This window comes from Triticum dicoccoides, chromosome 5B, assembly GCF_002162155.2.
Source record: "Triticum dicoccoides isolate Atlit2015 ecotype Zavitan chromosome 5B, WEW_v2.0, whole genome shotgun sequence".
Classification (NCBI taxonomy): Eukaryota; Viridiplantae; Streptophyta; class Magnoliopsida; order Poales; family Poaceae; genus Triticum; species Triticum dicoccoides.
Genome location: NC_041389.1, coordinates 486,168,033 through 486,188,492, shown reverse-complemented (window position 1 = coordinate 486,188,492; position 20,460 = coordinate 486,168,033). Strand labels below are relative to the sequence as shown.

Sequence of the window (20,460 nt, the reverse complement as noted above, 5' to 3'; positions counted from 1 at the left end):
ACGCGTGGCTCTACGGATCGGTGATCTTTATCGTTTCGTTTTTGTGCTGGATCGATTTAGTTGCTGTGATTGATTTTGTTGATAGTTTAGTTCCCGATATCTCTAGTCCGGTAGCTACTCTTTGGATCTCAAGTAAGCCTCGTGTTCTGCTTGCGGAATCGTTGACATATACTATATGCTGGTCCTTGCTCAAGATTTGTATAGAGGAGGAATTGAAACATACTGTGTTTAAATAAAACATGATATAGTTGGAGACAGAGCCCTATATGGACCTTACTGGTTCTTGCTGAAGATTTATTGTACTTTCTACTAACGGTATAACTTTTGTGATATGTATTGTTATGTTGGTAAAATAGACAACCTAGATTTACACGCAGGATCTCTAATCCAGAGAGGAGGGAGTATAAGATAGCAAATTTACTTGCAATAAAACAGGGGCTGTTAATTGTAGTTTTGTTTTGGTCTGCAATTGCATATACGGACATTTATTTAATTACCACAAGATCTAAACCAGGATAAGAGCAAAGAGTAATCAGATCTGAACTGAAACTAGCTAGGAGCAGAGCACATTTGTGTAGAAGCAGAGTGCATGAAATATGGGGCTTTTCTGGATGCTGTTGTTCTTGGTAGGATGAACAAGTGGCACCTTGTAGGGTCTTGATTGGTTATGTTGCAAACTGAATATGTAGCTGCTAGGACCCAGTTTCCAATCTAGTCTGTAGTAGTGACATGCTAGTTTAGCACATACTGCTTGTAGTGGGTAGTAGTGGAATGCTATTTTAGATGGTCTATTACTATGTAGGACCTTAATTGGTGGAGTCTCAACGCTGAACTGGGTAGTAGTTAGGAGTCAATTTCTTTAATCCTAGTGTAGCTGCTCTCTTAATACTTGTCTGTAGGTTCTTAATTGTTGGTGTCTCAAAAACTGAATATGTTTTCATAGCATAACTTGAGGGATAGTTTGTTTAGTAAAGTGCGAATTTAGCTATCCCTTACTATATAGATGATTGATCTTTGTCGAAAAATATGTGGATGATTGATAGTACGCTTCCTGTTTCTGCACACAGTGCACTCTGTTATGAACTATATGTATGCTGCACTTTCTTCGTCCGAGTGCATCGATGTAGACGTTTTCCTGCTTGTTGTTGGGAGTGAAAATAAGAACCTCTTCTCCCTGGTTAGTAGTAAATACTGCATGCGCAATGCCTGCTGTTTTCTCTTCTGAAATTTATGAATGTCAGTGGATCAACATCTATGTGCCATAAATTGCATTTTCCCTTTTTGCTTGTTGAGGAAACATGTTTTCCATTTACTTGTTTGGCTCATGCTGTTCTTGCTAGGATAACAAAATGGTACCATGTAGGCTCCTGATTGCTGGTATCTGAAAACTGAATTTGAGGCAGTCAGAACTCAGTTTCCAATGTGTTGAAGCAGAGCACATTTGTGTTGAAGCAAAGTGCATGAAAGATAAACTGGGTCCTAGCAGCTACATATTCAGTTTGCAACTTTACCTCCCATCTTAAGGCAAGCCCCATTTTTACTGTTCTTTGTTAGCAGAGCTGCTTGTTTCTAAGAACTTTGATACTATTTGGATCAAAGTTAAATGAGCACATAGATGACAAAAAAAAGTTCAGATTGTATAGCGATGCCGACGTATGTCGTGTACAAGGGTAAGGTTCCCGGAGTCTACGATGACTGGGAGGAGTGTCGGAGACAGGTTCACCGATTCAGCGGTAACAGTTACAAAAGATACACCACTAGGGCCGAGGCCGAATCTAGATACGCCCGCTATCTAGCGGGAGAGGGGAGGGAGCGTTGGAGGAACCGGATGAAGACGAGTTTCATCGTGATGATGCTCATCGTGATGACCGCAGCTCTCTTCTATGTGATGGTAGTTTAGATGATCGATATCGACTTGTAATGTGAAGACAAACTCGCTACTCGCGGTCTCGAGACTTGTAATATAATGTTCTATCTTTGTTCGGTCTTTTCAATTCGGAGACTAATATGATGAATTGTATTCGGAGACTAATATGATGAATTGTATTCAAAGACTAATCTTCTATTGTATTCGATGAATCTGTTATTGATGTGTGCTGTCTATATTTTGTCAAATTATACATTTTGTAACCTGTGCAAAAAACAGAAAAAAATAATTAAAAAAACCTAATATTCATACTAATGGCGCATCACATGACAGTGCGCCATTAGTATGACAAAGCATACTAATGGCGCATCACTGGACAGTGCGCCATTAGTATGCCTCGGTTACTAATGGCGCATCCCTTCGTCGTGCGCCATTAGTATGCCAAAGCACCTGGGTATACATGGCCCTGGGAGGCATACTAATGGCGCATCGTGGCCTATACTAATGGCGCACCAGTGGTGCGCCATTAGTATACCAGATACTAATGGCGCACCAGTGGTGCGCCATTAGTAAAAATTACTAATGGCGTGCTAGTAATGGCGCACCAGTGATGCGCCATTAATGGCCAAATTAGGTGCGCCATTAGTAGCGGTTTTTCTAGTAGTGCGTTGCCGGACTTGGTTCTTCGGGGCTGGCGGAACCTTGGACCCTATATCAGGGAAGTGCCATTGGACGGACGATCAAATGAAAATACCAGTCAAGAGGCTTCGGCACTATATCGATGCAGCGCAGGAAGGGACGTTCATTCCAGACAGAGAGAACGACGAGCTCACAATGGCCCTCGGGAATCCTGAGCACCCTGGACGGACACTAGGCATGCCAGGCTCCATTCCGTGGAAGGTTGGGTTTCCGGACGCAGGCGGTTACAAATGCCAGGAGAGGAGGAAGAAAGTGCAGCAGACCGAACTACAGGCGCTACATGCAAGGGTACAAGCGATAGAGGAACGAGAAGCAAATCGCAGCAAACGAACTGTCGAAGCTTTCCCCGAAGCTACCCCACCATCTCAGTGGAGAAGCAGCGTGGCTTCCACCGAGCTGCTTCAGCCGGAGCATGTCTTGACGACTCCTGCTAGCTACCCCGTGGATGCTATCACGGAGTCTCAAAATTGCCACCTTATGACGCAATGGCAGAACTTAAAAGTCAAGGCGACTGTCGGCTCTGTTCGACCTTCTGAACCCGGCGCAACTTTTCACTGTCGTCCGATTCTAGAAGGATATGCTAGGGTGACGGTGGATGAAATAACGGAGGGATTTGAGGACCTCCAGCTTGACCACCCTACCGGTGAAGGGGAGACTCGGCTGGGTTCTGCTCTGAAGACTCCATGCCTATGGCGGAAGGAGTTCGTCAACCTTCTGAACTGGACGCCTCCGCCTTCTCCTCCTCCGACGACGAGTCAGGGCACTCTGCCTCCTCCACCGCCTCCTCCTCCGGCGAGTGACGATTAGGGCACTCAGCCTCCTTCTCCGGTGCGTGGCGGCACTCCACCTCCTTCTTCGCCTGCGTCGGCGCGCCCGAGCAGCCAGCAGCCTCCTCCTTCTCTGCCTCGCCAGCAAGGGTGGAAGAGACCTGCCGCCGCCCCGGTTGCTCCCGCGCGTCGTAGTCCTTCTCCTCCGCCTCGTAAGCAAGCACGAAAGAATACAGACGCCGCAGCCGCTCCGTCTGCTCTAGCGTCTAGCAGTACAGCCAGAGGCGGGAGGCAATACAGATAAGGTCCACCTCTCAAGCCTCTAGAGAAGTTACCGTACGAGAGGATCGAGGAGGAAAACGCGAAGATCGTGCGGACCGAAGTGGAGGACTTCTTTGAAGGGTTGAAAGCAAAGAGACATCCACCTCCGAAGGAGAAGGTAAATCCGGTGAAAGAAAAGCACACTATCGATGCCCTGAGGAAAGCACCAAAGTCTCCATCGAAAACCAACTATGAGCGCATTATTGAAAAGGCATATCTCGAAGCAGAGCGGTCGGGAAGTACTGTCAGACATCAAAGGTCAAAAGAACGAGCAGCTGCAAAAAAAATTGCCCAGCTCGGCGAATAAGCAAATAAATCGTGCCCCCCGCTCAATGTGTCTAGCGACATCGTCGCTAATGCTCCGGGGATGGTGCCCGATTATAGCAATCTTAGAGATTACCTGCCTGACGATGTAAATTTTGATTTCATGGAGATGGACGAACACAGATACGAGTACGGGAAGCCTCTCGTCAAAGATGAAAAATCTCTAACAACGATGATGCGAAGATTCCATAATTGGTACATGAAAACCTGCAGAGAGTCTGGGGGGATGAATACTTTGTATATGAGAATTAAAGAGGAGCACGATCTCGTTGGAAATGATCTGTTGCCTGTTCCATTTGAGGAGTTCTTCGAGTTCTTCAATCAAAAGGCCCTCGATAAATTAACGGTCTTTTGCTACTGACTGTAAGTACTATTTCTGTCATTAAGTCTCTATATATAGCTCAGCTCTTTCATTGCATATATTTATAATTAATTATCCTCACTATATTATGCATATTGAAGATCGTCGAGTGCAGAAAACAAGAAATGTATGATATTGGGTTCATTAACACAAATATCATAGATGAATTTCTGGTTACAAAGAACGCCGAAGAGGCCGAGGCCAACTTGCTACAATCGTTGATCAAAAATCAAAACAAAGATTTAATACTCTTTCCTTACAACTTCGAGTGAGTGTTACTATCGTGTGCATATTCGATTTCCCTTATTACTCGAGTGAGGTTATAGTAATGTAATTGATGAGTTATGCATGCGTGCGCAGCTTCCAGTATGTTCTTCTGGAGACTAAGCTTGAGCGGGGACTAGTAACCGTCTTAGACTCGAGACGAAAAGATCCCGAAACCTTTGCGGACATGACTAAAATGCTCAACAAGTAAGTTCAATCGATCATTATCGCACCATATCGGCAACTTTTTGTTCATTTCCTGATATCTCAAGTAATAATAATTATTTTCTTTGTCTTGCAGGGTTTGGAAACAGTTCACGGCAGAAGCTCCGGGACTGCCGAAGGAGTTGCGATATACATACCCGAAAGTAAGTACTACTAGCTAGCTAGTTGCGCGCATCTCCCGTTGATTCTATAGCTATCTTTTATCAATGCCATTTATAATGCTTCATTATCAGTTTGATTGACCTCTATTTCTCGTAAAGTGCTTGTGGCAGGAACAAGGGAATGATTACTGTGGATACTACGTGTGCGAGTTCATCTACAATGCGACTAAGAAAAATAAGCGGGGCTACTCTAAAAGACAATATGAAGTGCGTATGCAATAATATTCACAATTTCATTTTATTACACCATCATTTCTGTTGAGTTTCATTCATATATATGTATTAACCCCCTTCTTCAAATTAGACGTGGCAGATGCAGAATGAACTCCTACCACAAGATCGCATGAAAGCAATTCAAGAGGAATTGGCGGGATTCTTTCTTGGCCACGTCATCAATAAAGCCGGAGAATACCATGTGGAAGTTGATTTCAATTGCTAGGGGATTGTAAGAGATCTTACATATTGTATATGTATGTAGCCAGTAGCATCGGATAGATAATACGAAAACTTGTTGTTCGACCAATCTCTCGGAGAAGGAGAGGTCGATCGATCACTTCTCTCGATATGCATGACGAACTTCTGTACTTAATGGTTTCCTTCATTTTCTTACTAGCTAGCGTGTCGAGGGCCTCTCTATGTATAGTACGTAGCATCGACCAAGCACGGACATAAGAGAGGACAATTCTCTCTATTAATTAGCTAGCTAATACAATATATGAAACACCTAAATTAACCCTCCAAAACATCGAACCCCCATCCCCCCTTTCAAAAAAAACAAAAAACCCAACCCTTGAAATGCTGACGCGTTGATGCCTTTTGGTCCCGCTTAGTGCCACCAACCGGGACCAAAGGCCCTCCTGCCTGGGCTCGGCGCACCGGCCACGTGGAGGCCCATCTGTCCCGGTTCTAAAGGTCTACACTAGTAGAAAACGGAGTTTTAGCGCCGGTTCGTAAGGGCCTTTAGTGCCGGTTCCATAACCGGCACTAAAGTGTGGGCACTAAAGGCCCCCCCCCCTTTAGTACCGGTTCAGCACGAACCGGCGCTAAAGTGCCACCACGTGGCGTGAGCTCGCGCCCTGGTATGGGGGACCTTTAGTACCGGTTGGTGTTACCAACCGGTACTAAAGGTTTTTTTTCAATTTTTTTCGATTTTAAATTTTTCTGAATTATTTGATGATTTATTCTTTAATCACCTCTCTTAACTGCTCAAGTGTAGATCATTCATTCCAAATCATCTAACTTCCCAACCGGTCACCCATCCCTCTCACTACTCTAGCCCAAGCACGCTTAACTTTCGGGTTCTATTCTCCTTCGTTTCCGAGTCTGCACTTGTTGTTTTCCTGACAATAGTAGGATGTCAATCCTATTAACCCTCAGGAGTTTAGCTTGAGCATGAAGTCACACATTTCACCGTTTGAGTTTGAAACTATTATTCTAAAAAACAGTAATTATTTAGTAACGCTAATATTTCTTGAATAAGTTTGACCATAGTTTGACCAGTTTTTACAAAAAATCAAAAAATTGAAATAATTATTTAGTAACACTAATATTCTTGAATAATTATGTAGTAACATTAATACTTCTTGAATAAGTAGTTTGACCAGATTTAACCAAAAAATTTTAAAAAAACTGAAATTTGACCATATCTTTTTTTCCTTTTGGAATTTGAGGATTCTAAAAAATTCCAAACAGGCCGTATTAAAAAAACTAAAAAATTCTAAAAAAGCATGCCTCACTAGCTAGGGCCTACCGATGCCACATTACACATGTGTGGTGAACAACCTACATGTGTTTTTTGGCAGCACAATGATATGGCATATGTGGTGAGCCAGTTCAAAACACTAGGACCAACCGATGCAACTCTCAAAACGTAGAAGTGGCATGGCACGTGCCACCGGCCGGTCGGGTGGTGAGAAGACGGAGTGCACAAGTCATTGACCCGGATTTCTTTTTTCCATCTTTCCAAAGGGATCTAAAATAACAGTAAGACAACATTTATGTGTCTTAAAATTAAGAGCGATGGCATATTACGGGAGCGACTAGCGCTCAGTCGACAGAGAATTAACTAACTAAAGTTGTTCGTACATAACTAAAAACATACTCCCTCCGACCTGAAATATAAGTCGCTGGAGATATTTTCCGACCAGCGGCAAGAGTGATGCGACAGGGAGAGGGAGAGGACGGCGACGGGGACATGGAAAGGGCGGCGACGGAGCGAGGGACTTGCTAGAGACGGGAAGAGGGAGTGACCGGCGGATCTAGAGAGAGAGAGAGAGAGAGAGAGAGAGAGAGAGAGAGAGAGAGAGAGAGAGATGGGAAAATCTGGAGTGGATGGGGAGAGTGAGTGGACTGCGGAAATGAGTGGTGCTGGACGATGATAGTTTTGCAAAATGATTTTGTGACAGAATTTGCACTAGAAAAGCTAAAACGACATATATTTAGGTATGAAGGGAGTATTCAGCATGGGGGTATAAGAAATTGTTCATCTAGTGCAAAAACAAATTCTACTGTTTATTTTTCGAGCCCAGAAATAAAATCTTACAGGAATTTCAATGTTGGATCAACTGGTACATGGTGTCCACCATGCCATTGCCGGTCACTTTATACACCCTCGACGACCGTCCACGAGCAGCAGCACCTGGTCGGTGAGCCAGCTAGATAAACCTCCGGCCGGGACGATGAATTTCTCACTACCCCAGCAATGGCAGCTCCTCCTCCTAGCCAGCATCCTCCTCCCCGTCGTCTCGTACCTGCTGGTGACGAAGCGCAGCTCCGAGGAAGGGCGGTTGAAGCTGCCGCCCGGCCCGAAGCGGGTGCCGGTGCTCGGCAACCTGCACCAACTGGGCCCTCTGCCGCACCGCAGCCTGCGTGACCTGGCCCGGCGGCACGGCCCCGTCATGCTGCTCCGCCTCGGCGCGGCGACGACGGTGGTTGTCTCTTCCTCCGCGGCGGCGCGCGACGTGATGAGGGCCCACGACGCCGACTGCTGCAGCCGGTCCTCGTCGCCAGGTCCCGCGCGGCTCTCCTACGGGCGCAAGAGCGCCGCCTTCTCACCATACGGAGCCTACTGGCGCGACATGCGCAGCCTCTTCGCTGCGGAGCTCCTCGGCGCCCGCGGCGTTAGAGCCGCCTGGGCCGCCCGGCGGGAGCAGGTCGACAGGCTCATGGCCGCCCTGGGTGACGCTGCGGGGCCGGTGTCGTTGGACGAGCACGTGTTCCGTGTCGCCGACGGTGTCATTAGCACGGTGGCGTACGGGAGCGTGTACGGCGCGGAGGCGTTCGCGGGCAAGCACAAGGGGTTCCAGCATGTGCTAGAGGAGGCCATGGACATGTCGGCCAGCTTCTCCGCCGAGGACTTCTTCCCCAACGCCGTCGGCCGCCTCCTCGACCGGCTCGCCGGCATAGTCGCGCGCAGGGAGAGGATCTTCAGAGACCTCGACGGCTTCTTCGAGGCAGTGCTGGAGCAGCACCTGCACCCCGCGCGCCCCAAGCCGGAGAGCGGCGGCGGCGACCTGGTGGACGCCCTCATCAGAATCTGCGAGGAGCACGGCTTCACGAGGGACCACGTCAAGGCTGTCCTCCTGGACGCGTTCCTCGGCGGCGTCGACACGAGCTCGGTGACGATCCTGTGGGCGATGTCGGAGCTGATCCGGAAGCCGCAAGTGCTGAAGAAAGTGCAGGAGGAGATCAGGGCCGCGGTCGCCGTCAACGGCAACAACGAGCAGCGGGTGCAGCCGGACGACCTGCCGAAGCTGACCTACCTGAAGATGGTCGTCAAAGAGACCCTGCGGCTTCACCCGCCGGTGACGCTGCTTCTGCCGCGGGAGACACTGCGGCGGGTGGAGATCGGCGGCTACGATGTGCCGGCAGGGACGCGGGTGCTGGTGAACGCGTGGGCCATCGGGAGGGACCCCGCGAGCTGGGGCCAGGACGCGGCGGAGTTCCAGCGGGAGAGGTTCGAGTCCGGCGGGAGGCACGGCGAGGTGGACTTCCGCGGCGCTCACTTGGAGCTGATGCCGTTCGGCGCCGGCCAGCGAATCTGCCCCGGACTGGCCATGGGGGTGGCGAACGTGGAGTTCACGTTGGCCAACATGTTGTACGGCTTCGAGTGGGAGCTGCCGGAGGGGACGGTGGCGGAGAAGCTGAGCATGGAGGAGGCCGGCAGACTGACTTTCCACCGCAAGACGCCGCTGGTGCTCCTGCCCACCCCATACGTACCGCCGAGAGCTGGCTAGATGGCAGGACCATGGTGTGACAAGCTCTGGTAGTGGTATATATCGAGTTTATACATCGGGCAAATATATCTTGAGTTAAGTTAGTTGAACAAATGAAGAAAATTGTTGATACATGCGTGCGTCTTGGACTGTTGACATGAATCAGTCTTTTTTATGTTTTGAGTTCCAGCACAAATTTGCTCCCAAGTTTATACATCGGGTCCTGTGAGTAAAGTTGAAATATAATTGTAGTATGATTGATTGGAAACAGAGGAAAACAGAATCTCCCCAAGTAGGGACGTGTAAAATTAATAGGACTCCACTAAAAAAGAATCTTCTCATTGTTTTGCCAGAATATTGTTGTGCTTGTAAACTAGATTTGTCATCCTCACGTCAACTAAATTTACATAAAAATTATTGGATTTGCCATGCTTAAATATCCAATGTCAGATTTCTAGCATTACCGAACTAATAAGGTGATATCAGCATTCTTTTACGCATCAATCCGTGAAAAAATAAGCGTTCCCTCTCAAAACTAGTCAAAAGTTGCATGAGCGTACGGTTTCTTTCACATCCCATATGATTTTTATTAATGAAGCATAAAAAATTCAATATGCACACATGTTGTATAAATTAAGGAACAGACAAACAGACATGTGCATTTATGTTCTGCCTGATTAGTTTAACCACTTAGGCATCCACATTGTTGTGCTCGGGCTGCCTTTTCAAATACTCTGAAATGAAAAACAGATTTTGCCCTTTAGATTCGGATATTCTTTAACTAGCAAAAAAAGAAAATTGGATGAAGATCAGAGGGTATTCCGAAAATTCCAGGCCCTCCTTCAATTTAGTACAAAGTTTGCGCTTTTGAGTTTCAAAAGGCCGAGATGATGCACATGCTCATGCATCCAAAAGTTGGCCCACGCATCTTCCCATTTCAACTCTCTCTCTCTCTCTCTCTCTCTCTCTCTCTCTCTCTCTCTCTCTCTCTCTACCTATCACTCCCACCCACTCCCTTACCTTCAACTTATGTAGATATTTGAAATTTTGAAAGTAAAAGTTTATAGAAGTTGAATTTTGGAAAGTATATATTCTAAATGTTCATTTGTCATAATTTTGTAAAGTTTAAATTCCTCGAAGTTTAATATTTAAAATGCAAGTTTATAAAATTTATATTTTCAAAAATGAGCATTCGAATTTTTGAAAGTTCAAGTTTGTAAAAAGAATCTGGATCTCAAATAGTCAAATCTTTGCAGCGCCCCTTTGGGAAGCTGGAAGAAGGAAAGCATATAGAGTACCATGTTTGTAAGAATAGAATTGATCAGCACTAGTCGTCCTCCATTGGAGAGCAACTTGCCTTTCCAATTGTTCAATTTTTTTCTCTAGGCGCTCTTAGACGTGCTTCCACTCCGAGTTAGTGAGGTGTCGATAATGAATAATCAGTATTCCCAAATATTCAATTGGAAATTGGCCTTGCGCGCAGTCAAACAAGTCAGCGTATTGTGTAGCCGCCTCCTTAGCCTCTTCGAAACAGAACAATTCACTTTTGTGGAAGTGAATCTTAAGACCCGACATTTGCTCAGAGGCTGAAAGCAAAAGTTTCAGATTATGAGTCTTGTCCAGGTTATGTCCATAAAGAGAATTGTCTCGACGGCATATTGCAAAATTGATATGCCCGCATCCACAAGGTGTGGCACCACTCCTGCAATTTGGCCGTCATGTTTGGCGCTCTATCAAAGTAGCGAACACGTCAGCGACAATGTTAAATAACATTAGAGACAGTGGATCACCCTGACATAGGCCCTTTTGTTGGAAATATGCCCTAGAGGCAATAATAAAAGTATTATTATTATATTTCCTTGTTCATGACAATTGTCTTTTATTCATGCTATAACTGTATTATCCGGAAATCGTAATACACGTGTGAATACATAGACCACAATATGTCCCTAGTGAGCCTCTAGTTGACTAGCTTGTTGTGATCAACAGATAGTCATGGTTTCCTGGCTATCGACATTGGATGTCGTTGATAACGGGATCACATCATTAGGAGAATGATGTGATGGACAAGACCCAATCCTAAGACTAGCACAAAAGATCGTGTAGTTCATTTGCTAGAGCTTTGCCAATGTCAAGTATCTCTTCCTTCGACCATGAGAGCGTGTAACTCCTGGATACCGTAGGAGTGCTTTGGGTGTATCAAACGTCACAACGTAACTGGGTGACTATAAAGGTGCACTACAGGTATCTCCAAAAGTATCTATTGTTTTATGCGGATCGAGACTGGGATTTGTCACTCCGTGTAAACGGAGAGGTATCTCTGGGCCCACTCGGTAGGACATCATCATATGCGCAATGTGACCAAGGAGTTGATCACGGGATGATGTGTTACGGAATGAGTAAAGTGACTTGCCGGTAACGAGATTGAACAAGGTATTGGATACCGACGATCGAATCTCGGGCAAGTAACATACCGATAGACAAAGGGAATTGAATACGGGATTGATTAAGTCCTTGACATCGTGGTTCATCCGATGAGATCATCGTGGAACATGTGGGAGCCATCATGGGTATCCAGATCCCGCTGTTGGTTATTGACCGGAGAACGTCTCGGTCATGTCTACATGTCTCCCGAACCCGTAGGGTCTACACACTTAAGGTTCGATGACGCTAGGGTTATAAAGAAAGTTTGTATGTGGTTACCGAATGTTGTTCGGAGTCCCGGATGAGATCCCGGACGTCACGAGGAGTTCCGGAATGGTCCGGAGGTAAAGATTTATATATGGGAAGTCCTATTTTGGCCACCGGAAAATGTTCGGGATTTTTCGGTATTGTACCGGGAAGGTTCTAGAAGGTTCCGGAGTGGGGCCCACCTGCATGGGGGGACCCACATGAACGTGGGTAGTGGGGGCAAGGCCCCACACCCCTGGTCAAGGCGCAACAAGATCCCCCCTTAGAAGGAATAAGATCATATCCCGAAGGGATAAGATCAAGATCCCTAAAAAGGGGGGATAACAATCGGTGGGGAAGGAAATGATGGGATTTCTTTCCTCCCACCTTGGCCAACGCCCCAATGGACTTGGAGGGCAAGAAACCAGCCCCTCCACCCCTATATATAGTGGGGAGGCGCATGGGAGCTACACACGAAGTTCTGGCGCAGCCCTCCCCCTCTCACAAGTACTCCTCCTCTCCCGCGGTGCTTGGCGAAGCCCTGCAGGATTGCCACGCTCCTCCACCACCACCACGCCGTTGTGCTGTTGCTGGATGGAGTCTTCTTCAACCTCTCCCTCTCTCCTTGCTGGATCAAGGCTTGGGAGACGTCACCGGGTTGTACGTGTGTTGAACGCGGAGGTGCCGTGCGTTCGGCACTTGATCATCGGTGATTTGAATCACGACGAGTACGACTCCATCATCCCCGTTCACTTGAACGCTTCCGCTTAGCGATCTACAAGGGTATGTAGATGCACTCTCTTTCTACTCGTTGCTGGTCTCTCCATAGATAGATCTTGGTGACACGTAGGAAAATTTTGAATTTCTGCTACGTTCCCCAACAGTGGCATCATGAGCTAGGTCTATTGCATAGATTCTTTGCACGAGTAGAACACAAAGTAGTTGTGGGCGTTGATGTTGTACAATATGCTTACCGTTACTAGTCCAATCTTGTTTCGACGGTATTGTGGGATGAAGCGGCCCGGACCGACCTTACACGTACTCTTACGTGAGACAGGTTCCACCGATTGACATGCACTTGGTGCATAAGGTGGCTAGCGGGTGCCAGTCTCTCCCACTTTAGTCGGAACGGATTCGATGAAAATGGTCCTTATGAAGGGTAAATAGCAATTGGCATATCACGTTGTGGTTTTGCGTAGGTAAGAAACGTTCTTGCTAGAAACCCATAGCAGCCACGTAAAACATGCAAACAACAATTAGAGGACGTCTAACTTGTTTTTGCAGGGTATGCTTTGTGATGTGATATGGCCAAGAAGAATGTGATGAATGATATGTGATGTATGAGATTGATCATGTTCTTGTAATAGGATTCACGACTTGCATGTCGATGAGTATGACAACCGGCAGGAGCCATAGGAGTTGTCTTTATTTATTCTATGACCTGCGTGTCATTTAACAACGCCATGTAAATTACTTTACTTTATTGCTAAATGCGTTAGCCATAGAAGTAGAAGTAGTCGTTGGCGTGACAACTTCATGAAGACACGATGATGGAGATCATGATGATGGAGATCATGGTGTCATGCCGGTGACGATGATGATCATGGAGCCCCGAAGATGAAGATCAAAAGGAGCAAAAATGATATTGGCCATATCATGTCACTATTTGATTGCATGTGATGTTTATCATGTTTATGCATCTTGTTTACTTAGGATGACGGTAGTAAATAAGATGATCCCTTACAAAATTTCAAGAAGTGTTCTCCCCTAACTGTGCACCGTTGCTACAGTTCATCGCTTCTAAGCACCACGTGATGATCGGGTGTGATGGATTCTTACGTTCACATACAACGGGTGTAAGACAGTTTTACACAGCGAAAACACTTAGGGTTAACTTGACGAGCCTAGCATGTGCAGACATGGCCTCGGAACACGGAGACCGAAAGTTCGAGCATGAGTCGTATAGTAGATACGATCAACATGAAGATGTTCACCGATGATGACTAGTCCGTCTCACGTGATGATCGGACACGGCCTAGTTGACTCGGATCATGTAATCACTTAGATGACTAGAGGGATGTCTATCTGAGTGGGAGTTCATAAGATGAACTTAATTATCTTGAACATAGTCAAAAGACCTTTTTGCAAATTATGTCGTAAGCTCGCGCTTTAGTTCCACTGTTTAGATATGTTCCTAGAGAAAATATAGTTGAAAGTTGACAGTAGCGATTATGCGGACAGTAGAACGCTTATGTCCTTAATGCACTGCTCAGTGTGCTGAACCCCAAACGTCGTTTGTGGATGTTTCGAACATCGAACATACACGTTTTGATAACTACGTGATAGTTCAGTTAAATGGTTTAAGTAGAGGCACCAAAGACATTTTCGAAACATCGCGGAACATATGAGATGTTTCGAGGGCTGAAATTGGGATTTCAGGCTCGTGCCCACGTCAAGAGGTATGAGACCTCCGACGATTTTCTTAACCTGCAAACTAAGGGAGAAAAGCTCAATCGTTGAGCTTGTGCTCAGATTGTCTGAGTGCAACAATCACTTGAATCGAGTGGGAGTTGATCTTCCAAATGAGATAGTGATGTTTCTCCAAAGTCATTGCCACCAAGCTGCTAGAGCTTCGTGATGAACTATAACATATCAGGGATAGATATGATGATCCTTGAAGTGTTCGTGATGTTTGACACCGCGAAAGTAGAAGTCAAGTAGGAGCATCAATTGTTGATGGTTGGTAAAACCACTAGTTTCAAGAAGGGCAAGGGTAACAAGGGATACTTCATGAAACGGCAAAACAGTTGCTGCTCTAGTGAAGAAACCCAAGGTTGAACCCAAACCCGAGACTAAGTGCTTCTGTAATGAGAGGAACGGACACTGAAGCGGAACCACCCTAGATACTTGGTAGATAAGAAGGCTGGCAAGGTCGATAGAAGTATATTGGATATACATTATGTTAATGTGTACTTTACTAGTACTCCTAGTAGCACCAGGGTATTAGATACCGGTTCGGTTGCTAAGTGTTAGTAACTCGAAATAAAAGCTATGGAATAAACGAAGACTAGCTAAAGGTGAGCTGACGATATATGTTGGAAGTGTTTCCAAGTTTGATGTGATCAAACATCGCACGCTCCCTCTACCATCAAGATTAGTATTAAACCTGAATGGTTTAATTGAATCTCGATCGTAGTGATACACATTTTCATGCCAAAAGATATAAGATAGTAATGATAGTACCACTTCCTTGTGGCACTGCCATGTAAGTCATAATGGTATAAAACGCATGAAGAAGCTTCATGTTGATGGATCTTTGGACTCACTCGTTTTGAAAAGTTTGAGACATGTGAACCATGTCTATTGGTGTATATGCATGAAGAAACTCCATGCAAATGGACCGTTCGGACTCACTTGATTTTGAATCACTTGAGATATGCAAATCATACCACATAGGCAAGATGACTGAAAAGCCTCGGTTTCAATAAGATGGAACAAGATAGCAACTTGTTGGAAGTAACACATTTTGATGTGTGCAGTCCAATAAGTGCTGAGGCATGCAGTGAATATCGTTATGTTCTTACTTCACAGATGATTCGAGTAGATGTTGAGAATATTTACTTGATGAAACACAAGTCTGAATTATTGAATGGTTCAAGTAATTTCAGAGTGAAGTAGCAGATCATTGTGACAAGAGGATAAAATGTCTATGATATGATCATAGAGATGAATATCTGAGTTACGAGTTTTGGCACACAATTAAGACATTGTGGAAATTGTTTCACAATTAATACCGCCTGGAACACCATAATGTGATGGTGTGTCCGAACATCATAGTTGCACCCTATTGGATATGGTGCGTACCATGATGTCTCTTATCGAATTACCACTATCGTTCATGGGTTAGGCATTAGAGACAACCACATTCACTTTAAATAGGGCACCACGTAATTCCGATGAGATGACACCGTATGAATTATGGTTTAGAGAAACCTAAGTTGTCGTTTCTTAAAAGTTTGGGGCTGCGACGCTTATATGAAAAAGTTTCAGGTTGATAAGCTCGAACCCGAAGCGGATAAAATGCATCTTCATAGGAAACCCAAAACAGTTGGGTATACCTCCTAATTCAGATCCGAAAGCAATATGGATTGTTTCTAGAATCGGGTCCTTTCTCGAGGAAAAGTTTCTCTCAAAAGAATTGAGTGGGAGGATGGTGGAGACTTGATGAGGTTATTGAACCGTCTCTTCAACTAGTGTGTGACAGGGCACAGGGAGTTGTTCCTGTGGCACCTACACCAATTGAAGTGGAAGCTTATGATATTGATCATGAAACTTCGGATCAAGTCACTACCAAACCTCGTGGGATGACAAGGATACGTACTACATCAGAGTGGTACGTAATCCTGTCTTGGAAGTCATGTTGCTGGACAACAATGAACCTACGAGCTATGGAGAAGCAATGGTGGGCCCGGATTCCGATAAATGGCTCGAGGCCATAAAATCCGAGAACGGATCCATGACTTTGGAAGAAATACTTGATGGTCGTAAGGCCATTGGGTACGGATGGATTTTAAAAGGAAGACAGACAATGATGGTAAGAATTACCATTAAGAAAGCTCGACTTGTCGTTAAGATATTTTCCGACAAGTTCAAGGAGTTGATTACGATGAGGTTTTCTCACTCGTAGCGATGCTAAGAGTCTGTTGGAATTGGATTAGCAGTTACTGCATGATTGATGAAATCTTGCAGATAGGATGTCAAAACATTGTTTCCTCGACGTTATACTTGAGGAAAGGTTGTATGTGATACAACCGGAAGGTTTTGTCAATCCCAAAAGATGCTAATAAGTATGCAAAGCTCCAGCAATCCTTCTAAGGACTGGAGTGAGCATCTCGGAGTTGGAATGTGTGCTTTGATGATGATCAAAGATTTTGGGTTTGTACAAAGTTTACGAGAAACTTGTATTTCCAAAGAAGTGAGTGGGAGCACTATAGAATTTCTGATGAGTATATGTTGTTGACATATTGTTGATCAGAAATGACGTAGAATTTCTGGAAAGCATATAGGGTTATTTTGAAAGTGTTTTTCAATGGAAAGCCTGGATTAAGCTACTTGAACATTGAGCATCAAGATCTATAAGGATAGATCAAAATGCTTAATAATACTTTCAAATGAGCACATACCTTGACATGATCTTGAAGGTGTTCAAGATGGACCAGTCAAAGAAGGAGTTCTTGCCTGAGTTGTAAGGTACGAAGTTAGGACTTAAAGCTCGACCACGGCAGAAAAGAGAGAAAGGATGAAGGTCGTCCCCTATACTTTAGACGTAGGCTCTACAGTATGCCATGCTGAGTACCGCACCTGAAGTGTGCCTTGCCATGAGTCAGTCAAGGGGTACAAGAGTGATCCAAGAATGGATCACAGGACAGCGGTCAAAGTTATCCTTAGAAATTAGTGGACTAAGGAATTTTTCTCGATTATGGAGGTGGTAAAAGAGTTCGTCGTAAAGGGTTACGTCGATGCAAGCTTGACACCTATCCGGATAGCTCTGAGTAGAGATACCGGATACATATAATGGAGCAACAATTTAGAATAGCTCCAAGTAGAACAGTTATTTGGATTAGCTCCAAATAGAGCGTGGTAGCTACATCTAGGAGATGACATAGAGATTTGTAAAACACACACGGATCTGAAAGGTTCGGACCCGTTGACTAAAACCTCTCTCACAAGCAACATGATCAAACCTAAAACTCATTGAGTATTAATCACATAGTGATGTGAACTAGACTACTGATTCTAGTAAACTCTTGGGTGTTAGTCACATGGCGATGTGACCTGTGAGTGTTAATCACATGGAGATGTGAACTAGATTATTGACTCTAGTGCAAGTGGGAGACTGTTGGAAATATGCCCTAGAGGCAATAATAAAAGTATTATTATTATATTTCCTTGTTCATGATAATTGTCTTTTATTCATGCTATAACTGTATTATCCGGAAATCGTAATACACGTGTGAATACATAGACCACAATATGTCCCTAGTGAGCCTCTAGTTGACTAGCTCGTTGTGATCAACAGATAGTCATGGTTTCCTGGCTATGGACATTGGATGTCGTTGATAACGGGATCACATCATTAGGAGAATGATTTGATGGACAAGACCCAATCCTAAGACTAGCACAAAAGATCGTGTAGTTCATTTGCTAGAGCTTTGCCAATGTCAAGTATCTCTTCCTTCGACCATGAGAGCGTGTAACTCCTGGATACCGTAGGAGTGCTTTGGGTGTATCAAATGTCACAACGTAACTGGGTGACTATAAAGGTGCACTACAGGTATCTCCAAAAGTATCTATTGTTTTATGCGGATCGAGACTGGGATTTGTCACTCCGTGTAAACGGAGAGGTATCTCTGGGCCCACTCGGTAGGACATCATCATATGCGCAATGTGACCAAGGAGTTGATCACGGGATGATGTGTTATGGAACGAGTAAAGTGACTTGCCGGTAACGAGATTGAACAAGGTATTGGATACCGACGATCGAATCTCGGGCAAGTAACATACCGATAGACAAAGGGAATTGAATACGGGATTGATTAAGTCCTTGACATCGTGGTTCATCCGATGAGATCATCGTGGAACATGTGGGAGCCATCATGGGTATCCAGATCCCGCTGTTGGTTATTGACCGGAGAACGTCTCGGTCATGTCTACATGTCTCCCGAACCCGTAGGGTCTACACACTTAAGGTTCGATGACGCTAGGGTTATAAAGGAAGTTTGTATGTGGTTACCGAATATTGTTCGGAGTCCCCAATGAGATCCCGGACATCACGAGGAGTTCCGGAATGGTCTGGAGGTAAAGATTTATATATGGGAAGTCCTATTTTGGCCACCGGAAAATGTTCGGGATTTTTCGGTATTGTACCGGGAAGGTTCTAGAAGGTTCCGGAGTGGGGCCCACCTGCATGGGGGGACCCACATGAACGTGGGTAGTGGGGGCAAGGCCCCACACCCCTGGTCAAGGCGCAACAAGATCCCCCCTTAGAAGGAATAAGATCATATCCCGAAGGGATAAGATCAAGATCCCTAAAAAGGGGGGATAACAATCGGTGGGGAAGGAAATGATGGGATTTCTTTCCTCCCACCTTGGCCAACGCCTCAATGGACTCGGAGGGCAAGAAACCAGCCCCTCCACCCCTATATATAGTGGGGAGGCGCATGGGAGCTACACACGAAGTTCTGGCGCAGCCCTCCCCCTCTCACAAGTACTCCTCCTCTCCCGCGGTGCTTGGCGAAGCCCTGCAGGATTGCCACGCTCCTCCACCACCACCACGCCGGTGTGCTGCTGCTGGATGGAGTCTTCTTCAACCTCTCCCTCTCTCCTTGCTGGATCAAGGCTTGGGAGACGTCACCGGGCTGTACGTGTGTTGAACGCGGAGGTGCCGTGCGTTCGGCACTTGATCATCGGTGATTTGAATCACCACGAGTACGACTCCATCATCCCCGTTCACTTGAACGCTTCTGCTTAGCGATCTACAAGGGTATGTAGATGCACTCTCTTTCTACTCGTTGCTGGTCTCTTCATAGATAGATCTTGGTGACACGTAGGAAAATTTTGAATTTCTGCTACGTTCCCCAACACCTTTTTCATTCGGAAGTAGTGTCCTATGTCATCATTGACTTTAACAGCCATGCTACGTCTAGAAATGAATGTTTGAACCCACTCACGACATTTATCGAAGAAACCTTTCATTCTCAAGGCCTGTTGGAGAAACAATTATTAATTGAGTTTTATGAAATGAATTCTAAGCAGATATCCGTATGGATACCATTACCGTCGGCATTGGTGGAGCCGATAAGAGTCATTGTGCTACTTTGCTAGTGCATTTTTCACAAAATTTCTCATTTATTTCATGATTTGCATGTCCTTTTCTGTATGATCGAATTATTCACTAATTTAGTACCACATTTAGTTTTCCAAAATCATCGAATAAATATAATACCAAAATAACACAATGACTCGTACGCACATCCGGATGTCGCACCGGAGAGGTTCTTTGGTATAGAAAAAGAGGCAATAGACCAGTTCCATTGAATAGGATCAAACTATAATTGTAGTGTGCATCTTCAAGTGCAAAAGGCGGCTGGACTCTTATGGCTATATTAGTCAATGTGATTTTGAGATCAAGCGCAACATAATATAATAAAATGGCTTTCCTATTTTCTAGGAAGACCCAAATAAACAAGCCAGACATAATTTGCATGCACCGACTTATTATTGTCCATATAAAAAGTGGATCATACAATGCGAGAACTAATTTAATTTTCTGAAAGTTAAAAATTTTAGAAGTTAAAATTTATGAAAATTTAATATATTTTTCAAAAGCCAGTATTTAAAAAAATTTAAAGTTCAAATGTATGAAACTTGGTACTCTTTTTCTCCACCATTATTAAACAATCAAACAAGAACTTTCTTACGTGCACCCAACAATTAGGCCCACGACACCGCATGAACCGATCAGCACCGCACGATTAGTCTCACAAATCTCAATCTAACAATCATCATTGATCCAATAGCTCTATGG

The 20,460-nt window shown here is 45.0% G+C and overlaps 1 protein-coding gene across 1 annotated transcript; it reads left to right on the top strand.

Moving 5' to 3' along the window:
* The first annotated feature begins 7,583 nt into the window (after positions 1–7,583).
* LOC119311021 (4-hydroxyphenylacetaldehyde oxime monooxygenase-like) lies at positions 7,584–9,471 on the top strand. The gene has a single exon (XM_037586647.1). The coding sequence runs from the start codon at positions 7,668–7,670 to the stop codon at positions 9,222–9,224; it is 1,557 nt and encodes a 518-aa protein (XP_037442544.1). The 5' UTR covers positions 7,584–7,667; the 3' UTR covers positions 9,225–9,471.
* The last annotated feature ends 10,989 nt before the right edge of the window (positions 9,472–20,460 follow it).